Below are 21,093 nucleotides of genomic sequence, written 5' to 3'. Positions count from 1 at the left end.
AAATAAGTATTTGGTCAATAACAAAAGTTCATCTCAATACTTTGTTATATACCCTTTGTTGGCAATGACAGAGGTCTAACGTTTTCTGTAAGTCTTCACAAGGTTTCCACACACTGTTGCTGGTATTTTGGCCCATTCCTCCATGCAGATCTCCTCTAAAGCAGTGATGTTTTGGGGCTGTCGCTGGGCAACACGGACTTTCAACTCCCTCCAAAGATTTTCTATGGGGTTGAGATCTGGAGACTGGCTAGGCCACTCCAGGACCTTGAAATGCTTCTTACGAAGCCACTCCTTCGTTGCCCTGGCGGTGTGTTTGGGATCATTGTCATGCTGAAAGACCCAGCCACGCTTCATCTTCAGTGCCCTTACTGATGGAAGGAGGTTTTCACTCAAAATCTCACGATACATGGCCCCATTCATTCTTTCCTTTACACGGATCAGTCGTCCTGGTCCCTTTGCAGAAAAACAGCCCCAAAGCATGATGTTTCCACCCCCATGCTTCACAGTAGGTATGGTGTTCTTTGGATGCAACTCTGCATTCTTTCTCCTCCAAACACGACGACTTGAGTTTTTACCAAAAAGTTCTATTTTGGTTTCATCTGACCATATGACATTCTCCCAATCCTCTTCTGGATCATCCAAATGCCCTCTAGCAAACTTCAGATGGGCCTCGACATGTACTGGCTTAAGCAGGGGGACACGTCTAGAACTGCAGGATTTAAGTCCCTGGCGGCGTAGTGTGTTACTGATGGTAGCCTCTGTTACTTTGGTCCCAGCTCTCTGCAGGTCATTCACTAGGTCCCCCCGTGTGGTTCTGGGATTTTTGCTCACCGTTCTTGTGATCATTTTGACCCCACGGGGTGAGATCTTGTGTGGAGACCCAGATCGAGGGAGATTAGCAGTGGTCTTGTATGTCTTCCATTTTCTAATAATTGCTCCCACAGTTGATTTCTTCACACCAAGCTGCTTACCTATTGCAGATTCAGTTTTCCCAGCCTGGTGCAGGTCTACAATTTTGTCTCTGGTCTCCTTTGACAGCTCTTTGGTCTTGGCCATAGTGGAGTTTGGAGTATGACTGTTTGAGGTTGTGGACAGGTGTCTTTTATACTGATAACGAGTTCAAAAAGGTGCCATTAATACAGGTAACGAGTGGAGGACAGAGGAGCCTCTTAAAGAAGAAGTTACAGGTCTGTGAGAGCCAGAAATCTTGCTTGTTTGTAGGTGACCAAATACTTATTTTACCGAGGAATTTACCAATTAATTCATTAAAAATCCTACAATGTGATTTCCTGGATTTTTTCCCCCATTCTGTCTCTCATAGTTGAGGTATACCTATGATAAAAATTACAGGCCTCTCTCATCTTTTTAAATGGGAGAACTTGCACAATTGGTGGCTGACTAAATACTTGTTTGCCCCACTGTACATGTTTTTCCCCAATCATTGCAGGAGAGACTCTTTAAAACTCAGACATAGTTGCAGGAAGAGAAAACAACAACACCTGGCATCAGTTACCCTTTTCCCCATATTTATTTGAAATTATTTCAAATGATAAAAACATGGTTGATTAACATGAAATGACCACAGGGTTTTTGCTCTTCAGAGTGGACAATGTGAGGAGACGTGAGCATGACACTTCCTGTCCATCCAGGACAGGAAGTGTCGTGACATTGTTTTGTCTTCTTCACTACACGACCCGTCAGGTGGATTAACACGAAACAGGATCCCCAAAATGTTGGCTCGTTGGCAAAAATCGTCACACACATCCATTCAGCTCATTCACCCTCATGGCCGAACATCGAGAGAAGTGCTATTATCAGACCAAAGCTCACCGACTTGTTATAATCATTTCTCTTTCCTATATTACAAGCTTTTTACAACATAAAAATAAATCAATAACTATGATTACCATATTCCTTAATGTAAATATACAATATTTATTGCATTTTCAAATAAACTTGGTTCTTATTTACCTTGTTGTCATCATCTCCTCCCCTCTAAAATACAAACAAAAAGCACAGGTACCTATGAGTGACAACAGACCGGTGTAAGGCAGGACCAGCAGGGGGCGCTGCAGCATTGAGAATTGGTTTGTTCAAAAATCATGTAGTTATTGTTTTTAAAGTCGAGATTAAAGAGAAGTAAATAACCTCCGTCTGCTTCGACAGCTCTCTGGCACTTAAGTGTTGCTTCTTTCTTTCTTTTTGGTTACCAACTACCATCTGTACGAACTGCTCCTTGCATAGCAATTAATCAAAATATCTTCCTCTGGCCAAAAAACAAAAGGGCCACCAGCAGCAAAAGTAAAAAGATGGATTCAGAACGATGCTTTTCAACAGACTTCCCTGGACAGGAAGTAGATACCTGATCCCTTATAAACACCTCCAATCATACATACTTGGTCGAGTAAACAAACAAATAATTTAGTGTTGGCCTCCGCTGAGTGATTTACAGCTTCTCAAACACACCAGGGATAATCGTAGTGTATCTGGATTTTTGTCACATCCACGTGAATCCTGATCTCAGGGGTTTCCTGTTATCATACGTGCATAAATAAGCTTCATGCACAGTGTCTCGGTTCGTGCAACATCGGCTGAAGATAGAAATATAGACACCCCCAAAAATAAAGGAAAGTAGGGGGTACCAGATAAGGAAAAATAAAACAGTCCCTCCCCAAAGTGTAAAAAATGTCATGACTCTGAAAGCTTTCCAGCAGGGCTGAACAATTTTGATTAGAAGATTATTTGACATATTCATCCTCCCTTTTTAGGAAAATATAACAGTGATGATGTTGTATTTTTGCAGGGATTTTCCTTAAGTGTGAAGAATATGATATGTAGATAAGGACATCTCTGCAGCTCTAGAACATTACATTTAAAAGCTGTATTCCTGACACTTCTAACCGGCCATTTTGATCAAATTTCAAAGAATTGTTCAGCCCTATTAATGCATTTCGTCCAAAAACAAGGAAATAAAAATAAAAAAGTCAATTATAAATCAAACATTTATGGAAACCGTCCTGTGCAGATCGTTTAACTCCACCCGCTTTGGCACACTGACATAGATTCAAACGCACCCTCACTTGGCACTGCAGGAATGGCTATTCAAAGACAAAATATAACCAAAAAATAACCGTAATAAGCCCCACACACTCATGGCATTATCAGTTGTTGTGGGGAATTCCTCTGCTGGACACATTCATTCACAACTTTCTCATTTTAGTGTTGAATTTTCTAACCCCCCCCCCCACAAACTAATGCTGACCCCAACATATTAAAATCATACAGAATTATGAAAGTCACCATTATTATCATGATTAAAGAAAAAGGTGGAATGCACAGAGGTGGAAGTGTTTGGAGTTTGGTCCTGATATGTTTGTACGTGCAGGCGGCAGAGGAGGAGGCCTCTGAGCTCCGAGTGGTTTTCTGTTCTCGTGCAAAGACAGAAGGAGGAGACCGGCGAGGAGTCGTAGTGTTGTGCTTTCAGCTGGTGGTTTTAGTGTTAGTGTGTGTTGTGAGTGCTTCTTCACCACTCTCTCTCTCTCTCTCTCCACCATGGCTGACAGAGTTAAAGTCCTGAGCTGAGTTCACCTCCCCACCGGCGGCGCAGGAGGAGCTCCTCGCATCATGCCTGAGGGAAGAAGCACAGATTCAAATTGCCGTCAGTCCATTCGAAATCCATCAGTCCAAATACACGTGTGGTGTTCTGATGAAGAAGTGCATGACAAACTGGTAGCTTAAGAGGAATCAGAGGATTATGTACTTTATTATGTATATTATTGATTTGTTATCAATATGTTTAGCTTGTGAGAATTGTCCTGCTGTCTTACTGCCATGCAATTCATGGTAAACATCCATGCTGGTGTTACTGTAGCAACTTTGGGCCAAACTTGGTCATGTGATAAGGTGCGTTAAGGTTTCCAGATTAAATCACAAGCGTTAAAAAGCCCCAATTGAAATGGTATACAGCCCTAAAAAAGGTTATGAATTGGCTTAATGTCCCTGCTCTCACAGACAGATCCTCAGTAAAGGCTCAGTGGCAACAAACTCAGAATCAAAATAGGAAGACATTAAAAATCCTGGCGATCAAAATGAACCTGAATAATGTGGTCACGGTTCAAAAGGTGGGACAGAGACGAACCTCCTCCTAAAAAGTGAAACACTCAATGAAATAAGGACCACTCAAACGTGATGAGGTTTCAAATAAAAAACACTCCGGCTATACATTGTACAATACGGATGAGAAGCTGGAAATAAGTAAATAACAATCTGATGGTGGCGGGACAGAACCCACATTCAAAAACACAGTAAACTCAAACTATGAATCCTAAATGAAGTTTAATGTTATCCCGATGTCACTAACAAACTGCATTCTCAGTGTCTTGGAGTATAGCCTTAGTGCTATTACTACTTACTTCAGTAAACGTGAGAATACTAATATCACAAACAGGACACATTACCCAGCAGAGTGCTTTTACTTTCACAGCAGACAGATGGAGCCAGAGATTGTACCAGAACCCCTGGAAAAAAAGCAGCCTGCTCGCTCTATCGCTGATCTAACGCTGCACAGACAAGGCGCTAAAGGAGGGTTGTGAAATACAGTACCAATCATTAACTGGTTCAGTAAAGATAATATCCCTGTAAGCACAAACTGGATCAGCTCTCTTTGTCACATGACACTAAACGCCCTCCTGCTTCATCTCTGATAATGTAATAAACGTTTGATTTTTTTACCTCCTGATCTTTAGTTAAATATTGTGGGTTTTTTTTACTGGTCCAATAAACCCAACTTGTCTGAGAACTCTGTAAAAGTACACATAAGCATCCGACACCAGAGAAAGATGAAAGTATAAAGAGAGTTTAAAAAGCACGTACCCTTGTTGGATTTACTGGGGTAGACCTTGCTGAAATGCCTGTACTCCTCTGGAGGTGGAAGGTCTTCAATAGGGTGGAAGTTAAACTTGGATTCAAAATCATCTGAGGAGGAGAAACGTACAAAAACATCTTTTAAAAAATGTGAACATGCATCAAATTACCCGGTTATTTAGGCACAACAAATCATGAAACGGATCTGTTTTCGATTACTTATAGAGACAATATGTTGTACCTCAAAGATATTTAGTACAGAGTAGCTTTTACTACAGTAACAAACCCTATCAACCCTAAAACCCATCCATAATAACTCCCTAAACTCACATGTGTAGTACCTTTATTAACCACGTTTTACTCTCTATCATTTAGTATGCATTTAAATTGTAAGTAAAGTGTTACGGCTTTTTGGACTCATCTCACATTTAAAACATTTATAGATAGTTTTCTAATCAAGCTCTGAATGTCTGTCCTCTTATTTGATGACGTCACCGCTCAAGAAAATGAATCCACTACTAAAATCTCTCATTTTTATTTGAATAAAAAGTCTCTTCTAACCTTCTCTAACCCATTTTACTCGTCAGTGGATGTCTTTTCTGTGCAGCAAGGGGGAGAGCAAACAGTAATCTAGCAAAACGATGTAGAACAGGAAACATAAAGAGAGCTCATTTGCATATCATGTCTGCAGTGGAAGAATTTGACTATCGACGGTCATTCATCAGGTCAAAATCAGAAAGAAACCCCACCTCAACCAGTGAGGATCCAACACACAGCTGAGGCGATGGAAGAACAAGTTTAAGTAAGATAAAAGAACGAAAGATTAGATATACCGTCCGGAGCGGAATCCTTTGTAGATTGAAAACAGAGAGCAACAGCAGCTTGTCGTTTCTTCACATCTGAATTCTGGTTCTGCCAGAGTTTTTGATTTTGAGGTGTGAAGTACTCAAGGGTTGAATAAAATCTGGCTCCATTTATAGTATTCCAGATATCTCGGGATATTAAAGGTGTCACTACTCCGGTTTTACACATGAAGTTCAGTTTTGGAATAAGACAGCGGGGAATCAGCTGGGTAGTTTATGCTCTGGAGGAATGTTTTAAAGCAGGAGAATTCAAGGTAAGAGTGCTGCTTTTAACAGTTTCTTTTATTTGCATCCTGACTGGCTATTTAACCATCTAATCTGTGTTTTATCTCAGTTGTATTGGTCTGCCTGTACTGTTTGTATGTGTTGTAACATTGAAAAAGACTTTTAGCTGGTTAAATAAAGGATATATGATGCCTGAAATAAATTCTGAGGTTAACGCGTACCTAAAAGGTTCTCACGTATGTTGTTCTATGACATTAAATTGAAGTCATGTGACCGTTATGTAGTTCGTTTATTGCGTTAGAGAGATTATACTCTTCAATATTCCAAAAAGCAATGGAGAAATCCCATTGCTTTTTGTAGGAGATGCTAACTTGCAAAAATATGTCCAGAAGCTAGCAGCGTTCACACCGGGTAAAGGAGGGGTGTCCAAACTGTGCTTTTCTTAGTTTGTGCTTTAAAAGTATATATGTGAAGTAAACAGATTTAGAAAGTGTTTGTGACATCTCAAATTGACTTTCGCCTTGACTTCCAACTACATCTACCGTGTATTGCCCTTCAGCCTAAACATATCGCCCTCCCCTCCCCCTCCCCTAACCCAGAGGTGTTGCTCTATCGAAGAAGGTAGATGCACAAATCTGGAGATGGTGAATCATGAAAATGTAGGAGCCAGACTCACCCATGATGGACTTGGAGGAGGGTATGGAGGAGTGGCCGTTCCTAATGGGCGGGGGAGGTGGAGGGGGTCCAGCCGGGGTTCTTGAGGATGAGGATGACAGGGAGGAGGAAGATGAGGAGGGTGGAGGAGGAGGTTTGCCCACCCGACTGTGGGGCTCTGAGGCCACAGAGCTGTGACCGCGGTAAGGGGGCGGTGGAGGAGGAGCATCCCGACTGCCGTTACGAGCCCCGTTAGGAGGCACCTGAGGAGCTGTGGGGACAACACACACACACACACACACACACACACACACACACACACACACACACACACACACACACACACACACACACACACACACACACACACACACACACACACACACACACACACACACACACACACACACACACACACACACACACACACACACACACACACACACACACACACACACACACACACACACACACACACACACACACACACACACACACACACACACACACACACACACACGATCAGGACGACGCTACTGATGTAATACTGTACTTTGAACCTTGTTTGTCTACCGTAAACTGGACATTGGCACTTATTGTGAGAGACAGAATTAATATTAAGACTCACTTCTAGCATCGTTAGAGATTTGAATGAGACACACAACCTTGCTCTGATGGTCCTCGGGGACACCTGATTTAACTGTTTTTTTATGTGGAAATAAATTGCAATCCTCAATATTTCACCGTACCCCTGCAATCCACTCAAGTGCCCCTAATACCCCTGATTGGGCACCACTGGTCTATACTGCACATCTACTTTACGGTTTAATATTTACCTCTGTCATCGGGCTGCTACTTCATTACTGTTTATATGTTTCACTTCATTTTTGTAATGCTGCTTTTTTTATCCTGAAGGTTTACTTTCTTAACGTGTGGTTTCCTCTTTATTACGATGATCTATAGAAACTCAAATTGCTGTTTTCAATTATACAATTTGAATGGATCTTTGTGACAGAATTATCGGACTGCTTATTTGTTCCATCAGTCACATATCGTGGATACTTTGACATCACGTCATGTAAACATATTTAAAGCAGTCTGATAACAAAGAAGGTTCCACTGACACTCTGACATCTGAGATGTCATTAATTATTCTTTTGGCTCATTGTTTATCCTTCTGTGTTTGTTTCTCTACAAAAATATCTTAAATTATTCTATAATTCCAGGATGTTGAGGTGTTCTTGAACGCACCACGACAAAGAGTTTTCCCCGCTTGACTGCAGCAGCATTTAGAATGACATAACATGCACAAGCATTATATAACGGGACAACTTTCACAAACAATAAAAGCATCCCACCTTTTATTTACTGTGATGAAGAAACTGTCTGCAGCAGCTTTCATTATTCTACTGTTTATATCTAACCTCTATGCTTTGGAAACGGTCAGTCATTAGCTTTAATTGAATAGAAAATATGGGCTACAAATACTACATCATTCTGTGTAAATAATCTTTGTTAAATAAGACATTTTTACTTTAAAAAAGGTCAGTGAAAAAAAAATAGGGCTGTCAACTATCCACAACCAATTGTATTATATGATATACCACAGACTGACTCTGCATATGAGCAGTTTACTTAATATCATTGCGAAACAGATCTGCAGAAATATGCAATTAAAAGTACAGTTTCATGAATAAATACCAGAAAATGTGATATCTAAAAATGTTCATTATGCAACAGATCTGCACGAAGCTGCAACAATTTAAATACATGTTTATGCATAAATGTCAGAAAATGCTATTTTTTAGCCTCATTTGAAATATTATGATTTTCTAAGTTTTAAATTGTATTTAATTTAATTTTTATTAAGCTAGAACTGATGAAACACGACACTTAGAGACATCACCTTTTACTTGGACTAACTGGGGTAGACATTTTAAATAATACAAATTAATTTGTAGAATACTGGTAAATGAAAATAGTCATTAGATGCTCCCTCTTCATCTTAAAAGGCATTGAAGCATAACGACTACCATAAGCAGTAGGTATACCAAGGTTATAGTTACGTTTTCTTTGAACGAGTGCATGGAAAGGAACCAGTTTTAAAATGTTGATTGTTAAATAATTTCCAGCTTCACACACTTTAGCTGCTGTAAGTAAATGAGCTCTTTTTAATCTATATAAATAAAGTAAAGGAGCAGCACAAACAAGGCTCAGATAAACAGATGTATGTTGGAAAGCAGCAGAAGTCATGAATCTTAATGTAAAAAGTATCTGGGAAGCCGCAGAGAGTGAAAGTGAAGAGGAATGCTGGAATATTCCACAGAGCTTCAGGAATGCAGAGAAACCAGGAGGCCTCGCGCCGTCCAATCACAACACAGTACTCCGGCTAACAAGTGCCTTCCTGTTTGTGTGTTCACTCTGAATTAAAATTCTGAATATATATTTTCCACCGAGCTGTAAATCCGCTCTGGGGAGGAAGAGAACTCACCTGAGAGTTTATCTGTGAGACATGAGAGGTCCATTGCAATTTTTTTTGTCATTATGCACAAAGGAGCTATCCAATCAAGACAAACCCCAGTAACTCCAGGTGGTGAAATACTGTAATTTCCTCAACGGTGAGAAGAATTTATCTAGAAACACAGATGCAGCTGAAGAAATCTGCAGCATAGAATGCAACGGTTTCCGTGCCTTTTGGGGTTTTACAGGTTATGTTTTTACCTTGAACGTCCCTTAGAGTACCTATAAGGGCTATACATATGGAGTATCTTTGCAGACTCCTGGATTTCAGTAGAGCCAAACAAAGTCTCGTCGCGGCCTTCTGCTCTACCTTTCAGAAATGGACCTGCAGTAGGGTTGGTCTTTGTGCAGGAAACGCTTCAGTTTGCTGCTTTAAAGCCGCCTTGCACAACAGAGGATAAGAGATAACGAGTCATAACTCGCTTTGGCCTCTGGATGAACATTCCTGTATCTGAGATGTTGTTTTCATCAGCGGGATGCTGTAAATACTGAGCACTCTTATCCTTAACGTGTTGACACACAGTTAAACATGTTCTGTGCTGAAATGATTGGACAAATTATGGATTTTTTTGGGCAATAAGGAATAAAACATATGAAGTGTTTGTGCTTTTTATGGAGAGAGTCGACTGCAGGGGGCCGACAGGAACAAAAGGGAAAGAGAATTGCAGGATTCTTGCAGCTCTGAGTTTGCACCTCCATGGTTGATTGCAATGTTGGGTCAGGTTACTAGAAGTATATATTGATATCTAATAAAGAATATTCAGCATTTTGCCATAAATAATAAATACACAAGAAGGACCAAGAGGTACGTATCTGGATATTGTGCCGCAGAACTGGGTTTGAGGAATAGATGCTTTTAAACAGGCATATAAAAAGGTAGCCCTGGTTCTTATTTACCTACATACTGACTGACTGTTATTGGATTAGAGTTCTGCAGGGATGAAGAATTTTCCAAGGCTAAATTAGAGTAGGTTTGGCAATGGCCGACAAACATGCAAACAAATGTTGATGAAATCCTTCACGTTTTGTTCAGCAGCATTATCGCCGCATATTAACCTCACTTTTATAATCCTTGAAGCGTAAATGCAATCTCCAGAAATAAAAAGATAACGTTAGGCTATAAAGCAGGGGTGTCCAATCTGCGGCCCGAAGGCCATTTTGAATCGGCCCTCTTCAAATTCTAAAAGTATAATGCAATACGGCCCACAAATTAAACTTGTGCTGGTCTTATTTTGTACTTGCCAAATATATATGTTCAAATATATTAATGAGCCCAATTTCAAATAGATTCAGTCATTAAGAATTTAAAACATTTTCCAACAAATCTTAGTTGATAAAAAAAAAAAAAGCCCAATAACTTATTTCTATAACGAGCTTGAAATTGAACCTTCATATTTACTCTTATTATCAGCAATCTGAGGCTTCTGTTTTAAGGAATGAGCTGCCAACAGAATAAATGAACCCCTAAAGACAGACGGGATGTAGGCTGTTTTTTTCTGAAAGCGTTTTCAAGTATCACGCTTTATTCTCCTACATTTGATTTGTTTTGCTAACTTATAACTTAACTTTTGAGGCAATATTCACCTCTAGAAGTGGCCCAGCTCTCCGTATATTTTTCTGTATGTGGCCCTCGGTGAAAAAAGTGTGGGCACCCCTGCATTAAAGAATCTGCAGCAGGGTCACATGACTTCGTGTCACCACCGCTGACTACCTTAAAAACCATTGACCTTGAAAACCGTTGAGAGTGCAGCTGGTCGTACCTGATCTGCGTCCCGGTGGCTCTCTGGCGGGAGGTGGAGGTCTGTTGCCCAGCTGGGAGGATGGAGAGGGTGAGGGAGGGGGAGGAGGAGCAGGAGCGTGGCTCCGTCCTTGGCTGCCGCCTCCTGATGTGTGTTTTTTGTGCAGGGAGTTGTGCCTCTGCGGCAGCTCCGGAGCTCCACTTCCATCCACGTGTGACGGCCCGTTGGAGAAGCCGCCCGATGTGTTCGGTCGGTAGGGCGGGGGAGGTGGGGGAGCTGAGGAGCCACCTGTCGGGGGTCGGCTGGAAGATGGAAGCGGCTTCACTGAGCTGGGTGGGGTGTGGCCTCTGTTGGGCGTCGGAGGGAGGGGCTTCTCTCGGCTGTGATTGGAGGAGGAGGAAGTTGGAGCCTGTGATTTATGATTGGGCATAGGCGGAGCGTTGCTGCGGCCTCCTCTGTTAAAGGGTGGAGGGGGAGGCGGAGCGGAGGTGCTGTGCTTCATCCCGCCACCTGAGGAGGGGCGGGAGATGTCGGGGAGCGAGGGGCGGTGGGAGCGCTGGTGCTCAGGTGGGGAGGGCTTGTTGGCCAGAGAGGGGGAGGAGGAGCGGCCGGTGGGGGGGCGAGGGGAGGGAGAGGAGGAGCGTCCTGTAGGGAGACGAGGGACGGGGGATGAAGAGCGACCTGTTGGGGGACGAGGAGCCGCGGGCCTGGTCCCTGGGGGCCGCAGGGCGGATCTGCCCACAGAACCTCCGGATGAACCATCTGGGGGGAGGACAGAGAGAGGGGTTTAGGAAACGAACAAAAAACTTCAAAACGTTTGGATTAAAAAAAGTGAACACTCGTCTTAAAGAGGCCCCATTACGCCTTCTGGAGTTTTCCCTTCCCTGTAGTGTAGTATAGGTTTGTGTGCATGTAAATGGTCTGCAAAGGCTAAAATCTCCATAGGGACTTTCTCTAAAAAGTATTACACATTTGTCTACTAAATAAAATCATTTGATAATCCCACAACCAACATGTATTGTTTCACATCCCCACAAAAGATTTCCCCCAACTAACTTTAGTAAGGGGGTGAAAGGTCACCGTGGTTCTGGGTAATGTTAAATATTTGATATCTCTAAAATAAACTGTTCATTAATAATTTCAATCCCTCGTTCTTCCCCGCTTCAGCTGCGACCACAAATATGTCTGCTCTGTCGGAGAGGAGTGGAAAAAGAGTCCATTAGGCTTAAAATAACCGCAGTCATGTTCAGATCTTCTCTGCTGATTCATACCGTGTGGGCTTCTGAACGTTCTCTGTGAATTGTTCATTTTTATAACCACAACATGAACGTGGAGGAACAGCTTCCCTGAGTAATAAAGTAAAACCTCTCTTAGCTCTGTTCGTAACTTATTACAGTACTGTCAGATTCTGATTGAGGTCCTTCATGGCTGATAAATCGGCTTACTGGACTTTGGCTTTATACGTCGCGTCTGGTTTATTTATTTTACACAAATGACCCAAGCACTTTTACAGCCTGTAAAGAAAACATGCAAATTCATAGCCCAACACTTGATCATTTTAGAAACTAAAACCACCACCTCACGGTTTTATCCCTCCTCAACACGTCCTGACTGCACTTCACGTATCCTCTGAGATATTTGTGTGAAATTGTCAAAGTAGGCATATGATTAAGGAGTTACAGCTAAACAAGTATTATGGGAGTTCAGAGACCTTGGACTTTGACAACCAAAATCTAATCAATTCAGGATATTGTATTTTGTACAATATTATTTTACCTTTACTAATTTATTTACGATATATATTTTTGAATTATCGGTTTATGTTGTTACTTCTAATATATTTTATTTTGTATTATTATTTACGCTTTACCAATTTACTTATTCATATTCTAAATAATTATTCTTCATGTAATTAATTACATTTTCTGTATTTCTATTTTATTATTTTCATATTATTATAATTATGTCTTTTTATCTTAAAGTATTTACTTATGTATATACTTTACTTATGTCTCATCTTTTATTTATATGATATTTTTCTCTTCTCTCAAACACACCCACGCACGCTTGTAAGTTCCTCTTTTGTCTGTTTATGCGTCTTCACCTGTCCGGTCAATACTTCATCGCTCAAAATCCCTCAGACTTCCTGAGATAATGTGAGATAAACTTCAAACATATCAAATGAAAGAAAATAGTTTTACCTCCAACTGGGCGTAGTTTTGGCACACCTCCTTGGAAAAGGCCTCCCATTCCCATTGGCCCTCCGCCTCCAAAACCACCACCACCACCACCACCACCACCTCCACCTCCACCACCACCTCCACCACCGCTGCCGCCGCCTCCGCCTCCTCCTGATTCTGGGGAAAAGATGAGAACAATGTTAATAACACAAATATGAAAGCAGATCTAGAAATATATTTTAATATTCAAATATTTGGAATTTTAAACATGGCGGCATTTGGATGAGGAAGAGCGAGCACAGAAAAGCTACGATTGGGACAACGAACAAAGCTATCCATCAGGTAGAATTATGAGCGCCCTCTGCACCAGGTAGCGAACATAAAGCCAAGTCTTTCTCTTATATGTAATACTTGTCTAGTGGCTCAGTCAGTAGGGGCTTGGACTGGGAATCGTAGGGTCGCCAGTTCAAATCCCCAAACAGACATGAAATATGGAAAGTGGACTGCTACTTGGAGACTACTAGCTGTGGTGCCCTTGAGCAAGGCACCGGACACCTCCAATCCCTCCTCCCCATTGCTCCCCTGTATGCTCTGCTGTGTGCATGCATGTGACTAATAAAGAGGGCTTCATCCTCCGATTCTATCTACTTTGTGGAGAGACATTTATTCTGCCAATGTGTGAGTACAGACTGATCAGCTCCACTGTCACAAGGACTGATCCAGGAAACGTTTCCTGCCAGAAGCAATAACCCTCCTCAACACCTCATCTCTGTGCAGCAGAGGACTTCTAACTTCAGAAATGTTCTTCAGCTAAACAAATACAAATCAAGTCAACCAAAGTCCCTAATACTTGCAGCCAGAAACCAGGGTGTAGTATTTTACTTTTCATTCACACACAATGGAGAAGCACTTGAAAAAGTACTTGCACGTTTAGCCGAATAAATGCCACTACAAAACACTGTGACAAGCCACAAACACTTGGAGAATTAATATATCAATCAAAGCACAAAAGAAGAAAGTGTTTCTGAAATACTTTTGTTGATTTCAAGAGATATATTTCTACTACTGTCCATTTTTTAAAGACTTATACATTCCATAAAACATTAACTCAAGGTCCAAAACTGAATGAAATGTGGTCAAAAGCTCATAACAGATAACACATAAATAAGTCTAAGTTTTCAACATGAGCTTGATCTGAAACCTGCAGGCACTCACTCTCTATAATGGGGCTGCTCCGGTCATTGACCACAGTGACCTTCTTTAGTCTGGCGCCTTTATGGATGTCCGACAGCAGCGCTCCTCTGCCTTTAGTTTCAGACGAGTTCAGTTTGGGAGGATTTATGTTCGCCTGTCAAGAAAGAAAATATGAATATCACATCTTGTCTGAACAGAAGTGGAACTATTGTTTTGTTTGGGTTCACGTGGCACACTTTCAAAAGAGAGACTCAGGACTTGTAAACAATCGTCACATGATTCAGTAGATTAGCCAGGTAGAAAGCACAAATACAGTTCAGCTTTCTTTCCCTTTGGTTTCCATAAATAAACACTACCGTTCTTTTAGGAATCATCTTTCCTCACACTGCTATCCCCTTATAGTCATGTTGAAGTGCTTATAAAGTGAGTTTGAACTCCTTAAACTAATTTGAAGCTAAAATGAATCATTATTATTATCAAATCTTCTTCAGACTGGTTATTTCACTCCTCAGACCGAGTGAAGAACAGGAAGCTGCTCACCTGTAATATCCTACAGATGTGGAAAGGTGAGTTGAAAAAGTACGGGGTAGTAAAAGGTAAACACAAGGCATTGTCTCATTAGTGGGCAAGGTAGAAATTAGTCAGTGCGTCACAAGGCATTACTGCGACTTCATACATTTAACAGTCATGAATGCAGGATTTAGTTTAGAACCAATGCTGCAATAAAATGGACAGAAAGTAAAAAGTAGAGGTAGACAGGTTGTACCGGTTATGGAGGGGTAAGAACAAGGAGTAGACAGGTAATGGACTTAAATATATGTGTGTATATACTGGGATGCAAGTATAAACAGGAAGTAATGCAGGTGTACCTGAAAGAGTGTATGTTTACAGTCAGTGGATGAACCCTGCTTTACTGAACCTAAGACTCCTGTGTTTTGTGGCTTCTTATGTCATACCTTTACATTATGCTATGGAGTTTGGTCACTGACCTGATTGAAGGTTGGGGGAGGCGGGGGTCCTGGGGGAGGGGGAGGGGGAGGAGCAGGCATCCTGTCCTTCTGTTGGCACCTGTCTGTGTGGGCTGGGGGGTGAGGAGCGATGACCTTACACTTTCAGGTGGGACGGCACACGGAAAATCCTGCAAAACAACAAATATATTTAGTTCGATTAAGCGAAAATATAAAAATAAAGATTATTCAAATCCTGGAATAAATCTTTGGTTTTGAAGTCAGGTGTAACATTGTTTTGTGTTCTTGGTTTATATGAAATGTGCACGCTGATGTGGCAGGCGTACAAAAATATCTTCCCAGCTTGGAAACTATAATGAACTACAGGCAGGCCTTGACGCTCTGTTAGGAATAACATCTTTTTAAAGGATGTGTTCTTGTTTGCATCTTGTGTTTAGAGGCATTTTAGACCTTTTGAATAATCCAAATATAAACTCAATTTGAAATACAGAAGTGTGTCATTAAGGAAACTTTATGTAGGGTTGTGCCAATATCTAATCGTCTCCTTGATTTTAAATGATTGATTCTAGAGGGGGTCTAAAAGCAACCCAAAAACTGGTACGCTTCTTCAAATCATTCCTAAAAGACATAAAAGAACTGTACTATAAGTCAGTGTGCCCATAATCAAGTTACGGTCTACCTTCTGTGAAACTGTGGATGGAAAAAACAGCCACAGTTAAATGTGTTCCCTAGTGGGAAAATCTTTGGTTTTGAGAAAACACTTCTTTGCAGACAAGCAGGTTTCCAGAGTGGAGTTCCACAGCTGCACAATAATTAAATGAAATATGGGAAATATTTATATTTTTGGCTGAGATGGAAAGTTGCTGTAATGAAAATTGGGAGAACAACAGATCAGACAGAATCATGTTTTACCGTTTGATTTGTGTTGTCTCAAATGGAAGAAGAAATAATAAATAAGTGGAGAAGTGCATTATGGTTATTTAAAGCACTTGAAACAAATTGAATTCACAAAACCATAACCTTATCTGTATATAACTTTACTCTAGCCTAATAAATCTACTATAACATACTGTGATCGCCCCCCAAATCCACATAATTGGCAACGAGACACAACAACCAAAAATAAATATATGCTAGAAAGAAACTTTAGCATATGTCAGAAAAGCGACCAAAACAAACCTATAAAATGTCCAAATGACAATCCTCTGTCTGTAACGGTGGGTATTCTCAAATAAATCCAGAATGTAATGTCGTGACATGATCATTACTCATTTTCACGTCATCATGGTTTGAAGAGGCTTAATGTGAATAAAGTCACTCCACCTATCTGTGGAACACACAGGTTAAAACATGAGATCACCAGCATCAGCTGCGGGGAGTTTAGAGGTTATAAAACAGGAGTAAGGACTAGCGGACATCTTGTTGCACACGTCTTTTTACTAAACGCTGCTAACTGCTAACTCCTAGTACTAGGATGGGTTAAATGCAGAGGACTAATTTCACTGTGTGTGCTCTGCTGTGTGCATGCATGTGACAAATAAAGAGGGTTTCATCCTCCGATTCTATCTATCTTTATCCTTAATTCAATGTTCGTCTTATTACTGTTGCATTTTATGTTAAATTGAATGTTTGTTTTTAACTTGTTGCTGTTTTACTTGAATTGTGTTGCTTGCTATTTTAAATATGTTTCTACTTAGATTCTGAATCTCTATGTGAAATACAAATTGTGTTTTAATACTTTTCATTTATTGGCTTAGTTTCCAATACATGTACTTTGCTATAAATACAATCGGATGTTTTTACAGAGTTTAAATAAATCCAGACAAAGAAACATGCCTTAAATCCAAAATCATGGAAAACTATGGGAATAAAAACATAAATTTATACAAAAATTATAAATAAATATACAAATAAATCATATTAGGGGGTTAATAATAGATAACAGACTTAAAAAAAGATATCATTTATGCAAAATCTGAACGTTGTTTGATTAAACATCTTGCTGTTTTGCTCAAAGTCTGTTCCTTGCTTTTTTTAGGTGCAACTTTTCTATACTTTGCTTTACTCCCTGAATCAGGATGGGAGGTACTCTCTTCATAAATAAATAAATTAGTGACAGTGGATTTCTTTAGCCAACATAAATGCTACCCTAAAGAGAAGACAAGATGACGAGGACAGATGCCAACATGTTTCATTCTGCTTCTTCAGAGTGGAAACAAATGGTAGTTCCCACTTTGCTCTAGAGAAAGGACATTCTTGGAAGACGAAGCTGTTGCCTAAGAAGCTCCTGGGAAACATCAGTGAAGTGTGGAGCGAAGATGAGCATTTAAAAAGGGAGAGGAGAAGACAAGTTGCGCTTTAAGCTAGGGATGCAACAAGTGTGTACAAGTAATAATTGGTTATAGGTGTAGGCATCACAATTTAAATAGAATGACATTATTGTGGAATAGCGGTTGTGTAATTATTCTGATTACTAGTCATTCTATGGAGCGTCTTGGAATATTAGGTCTGAGTCTTACTATTAAAGCTGAACATGACCTCAATAAAGTTAGTCACAGTTTTTGAATACTCAGTATTTCATATGTAGATTAATATCCTGCTTTGAAACTAGTCTTTGTGGCTCTATACACTTGGCAGAAACATTTTGTTTTTGGCCTCCCTGAGCAGATATACCCCTCTACTCTCAGTTTCTGTCTTGGTGCAGTTTGAACCACGTCACCGTTTGACTGGCGAGCTTGCTCAGTGAGATTCCTTTAGTTTCCGCCGGTGAAAACCTGCCCGACGCCGAGGCAGGCTGCCTGAGGCATGGAGCAGCAGCGGAGGTGAGGGTGGGGTGAGGATCCTTCATGAACCAACAATGGGCCCAGACAGCTAACTGGTTTGGGGAGATCCAGTGGCCTAATGATGACACATTTAGGGCAGTTTCAGGTGTGGGTTTATCATAGGTCTTTTAATATGGATAACTTAAAGTTGTTTATGATTTGAGTAAATATAAAGACCTGAATGAGAAGTGTCTTTTAGAAGATCTGTACCTAAGTCTGAAGAATAGGCCTACTGGTTATGGGCTGGGAGTTCTCTGCAGCTCCTAGATATTTCAGTCAGATATTTTTAGATATTTTGCATTTAACAATAATCCCTCCACCTGGTCCTAGGTCTACCCCTCGGTCTCTTCCCAGCTGGGGGTTTGTACAGCTTTTTAAAAGTACAACTCAAGCCCTTTCTAGTTTCTACATACCTAAATGAGAGGATTCCCACACTCCTAATGTAACGGTCATCGCATAAAATGACTAATAATCAGATGATTACTCAACCGCTATTAACACACCTTACAACGTCACTCTGTTTGAACTTGAGATGCACACACCTAAAATAATGTAATCTGTTGGCCTTTCTGGTATATAATCCATTTCTTAAGGAACCTTCTTCTAAAGTAGAGCTGCAACAGTTGAGTAGTTCTTGGTATAGTGCAAGTCCTTGTATAAATTGAATTGAGATTGAAAGAAAAAGAAAACCTCATCAGGACATCAGTTTGGGCTCTGGGAACATCAGATGGGAATTTTCCATTACAAAGATATTTCAGAGACTCAATAGATTAATGGATGTTAAAAATACTGCCTTGTTGAAGCAGACATGAGTTTCTGTTTTGGGAAAAACATCATCTTTGTATTCTTATTGTTTGGGCCAGATATAAAATGAGTCTCCAGCTGAGAAGTATTGAGCAAAAACATTATCAGATGTAAGAACTGAGTATCGTAGAGGTTAAAGACCTAACTAAATAATACGTCTCTACATAAAGAACTTTTCTGTTCTTGGTAACTGCAAGAGACACATCGAGACACTTTATAAAAACAGTTTTATATCTAATACTGTAGAAAAATGTCTTTTTAAACAGAAGATTAAAGCACACGTTGTGCATATATCTATTACACACTCATGCATCTATACCTTGATAAAACCAGCAGGTCTTGAACTTTGACCCTTGTAATCTGACTAATCCTTTCCATTCAACATCAAGGCAAAGGGAGGCCCATAAGTAGGTCAAGACCGCTGATCTTTGGTGTCCATTGAGCTATTCAGATAAACAGCCAACAAATGGAAAGAAGTTTCCTCACATAAACAGCATGACACAGCACAGGGAAATACAACCAGGGGGGTGGAGCTGTATGAGGAAGTTAAACGCTCTTGTGGTCAAGGAAATACACTGAGCAAAAAGCCTGTGGCTGGTTGTGAGTGAGTAGTTGTGTGTAAGTGTATGTGTGAGTGTGTGTTTCTAGGTTTTTTTCTAATGGCACTGACAGCCCAAGTAAAGCCATAACACAGCCTGCTTTGTTTGCTCATCCACTTCCAGGACAAATTGTGCCATAAAAACACATTTTCTTTGGCTAAAGATAACTATGATTTGTATGATTATTAAACTTCAACTGATAAATGTTGTTGGACACATTCAGGAGTTCCTTGCAATTTTCTGCAGCTTTATATATCTCTAAATGTGATGATTTTAAATGTCTGTGATTAACTAAAAGGACGAAGAGTTACAACTTTTTAAACTACATTTGACTATTTAAAACCCCTCTTGGATCCCCTGGGAAATGCATCATCACAAAGTAAAAAGCAGGGCTGTTTTTCTTTAAAGACCTCGGATTTAAAACACCCTGACTGGAGAAACTTTTTGCTCAATGACTACTTTTCATACTTGCTAATAATACTTAATACTTTCACTTTAAAGTAAGATTTTGAATGCAGGACCTTTTATTCTAATGCAGTATTTTCAGTGTGGAATTTGCACTCCCATACATTACAGAACACTGATAAACTAATTAACCTCTGAATTGTAGTGAGGTAGAAGTACAAAGTAGAAAAACATGTAAATACTCAAGTAAAGCACAAGAGCCTCAAAATTGAACGCAAGTATAATCCCAGAGTAAATCTACTTGCTTACTTTCCACCACTGCATACTAAAGCTCAGTAAAAACAGGATGCATGAGGCCTGTGCAGGTTGTTTAGCCGCTCCCAGGTAGAGGCTCAAATCTACCTGGCAACTAGCTTAGAAACTAAAGTAAAGTTAGCTTCCTCGGAATATACTCACCCTGGGACTCGAAGTAGAATATAATATCGTCCTCCAAAAACATTAACGGAAGTACCAAATCCTTTGTCGGTGTAGTTGGGGGGAAAAAAAAGAAATGCTGGCAATTCCTGGAGATGTAACGGCTAAAAAAACACGTACAGGTTATCCAGCTAACGTTAGCTTCAGCTCGGCTAGTGGCGGTTTACACTGCGGAGCTAGCAGTTAGTTGGTTAGCTTTAGCTAACGGCTAGTGGCGGTTTACACTACTGAGCTAGCAGTTGGCTTGTTAGCATCTAGCTAGGCTAGTGGCGGTTTAAACTGCCTAGCTAGCGGCAGTTAGCTTGTTAGCATCGATCTGTTTACTTCCCAGCTGTCAGTGTCAGCGCAGTCCGGCTGCCTGTTTAGTTATAAGACTTCTTTGAGAAAGAGGAAGCATTCAAGGGTCACTTTTAACAGTTTCCAGGAAGCTAAGGAAAACTTTACCCGCACTCCTGACCCCCGGGCAGAGCCATACTCGCCGCCGCTGACATCGTTTTATCGGTTCTGTCTGGAACCCGGAAAAGGGGCCGACCGACACAAAATGGAGGCAGATCTGCGATGCGTTAACGCGGTGTCGTAAATGCCAGATTCAAAGTTTTTTTACAACATATTTATTGTATTTAATTCTATTGATTATACAGTGCTCTAGTGGGTAATACATTACTGACATTTTTATCACAAATACAACTGTTCTAAAAAATAGTTTTAGAATCATAAATTATGTTGTGTTACTTTGTACTTATACTCCACTACAAATATCTTTAGTTAATTTGCATATTTGGA

At 40.5% G+C, this 21,093-nt stretch overlaps 1 protein-coding gene across 3 annotated transcripts; it reads right to left on the bottom strand.

Moving 5' to 3' along the window:
• Positions 1-1,505: 1,505 nt before the first annotated feature.
• On the bottom strand, positions 1,506-20,845 carry wipf2a (WAS/WASL interacting protein family, member 2a). 3 transcript variants are annotated; one of them, XM_063884689.1, is made up of 8 exons: positions 20,293-20,845; positions 15,228-15,376; positions 14,260-14,392; positions 13,066-13,221; positions 10,886-11,626; positions 6,628-6,876; positions 4,873-4,974; positions 1,506-3,628 (listed from the first exon to the last, which is right to left on the bottom strand). In XM_063884689.1, the coding sequence occupies exons 2-8, from the start codon at positions 15,285-15,287 to the stop codon at positions 3,585-3,587; spliced, it is 1,485 nt and encodes a 494-aa protein (XP_063740759.1). In that variant the 5' UTR covers positions 15,288-15,376; positions 20,293-20,845; the 3' UTR covers positions 1,506-3,584. The 3 variants fall into 3 exon arrangements, with proteins under 3 accessions (XP_063740759.1, XP_063740761.1, XP_063740760.1); XM_063884691.1 differs by having other exon boundaries at positions 20,755-20,831; XM_063884690.1 differs by lacking the exon at positions 20,293-20,845 and adding an exon at positions 16,386-16,603.
• Between the last annotated feature and the right edge of the window lie 248 nt (positions 20,846-21,093).

Source organism: Eleginops maclovinus, chromosome 5 (genome assembly GCF_036324505.1).
Source record: "Eleginops maclovinus isolate JMC-PN-2008 ecotype Puerto Natales chromosome 5, JC_Emac_rtc_rv5, whole genome shotgun sequence".
NCBI classification, from domain to species: Eukaryota; Metazoa; Chordata; class Actinopteri; order Perciformes; family Eleginopidae; genus Eleginops; species Eleginops maclovinus.
Note: the sequence above shows the minus strand (reverse complement) of the source record. Positions and strands in the feature narration are given on the sequence as shown.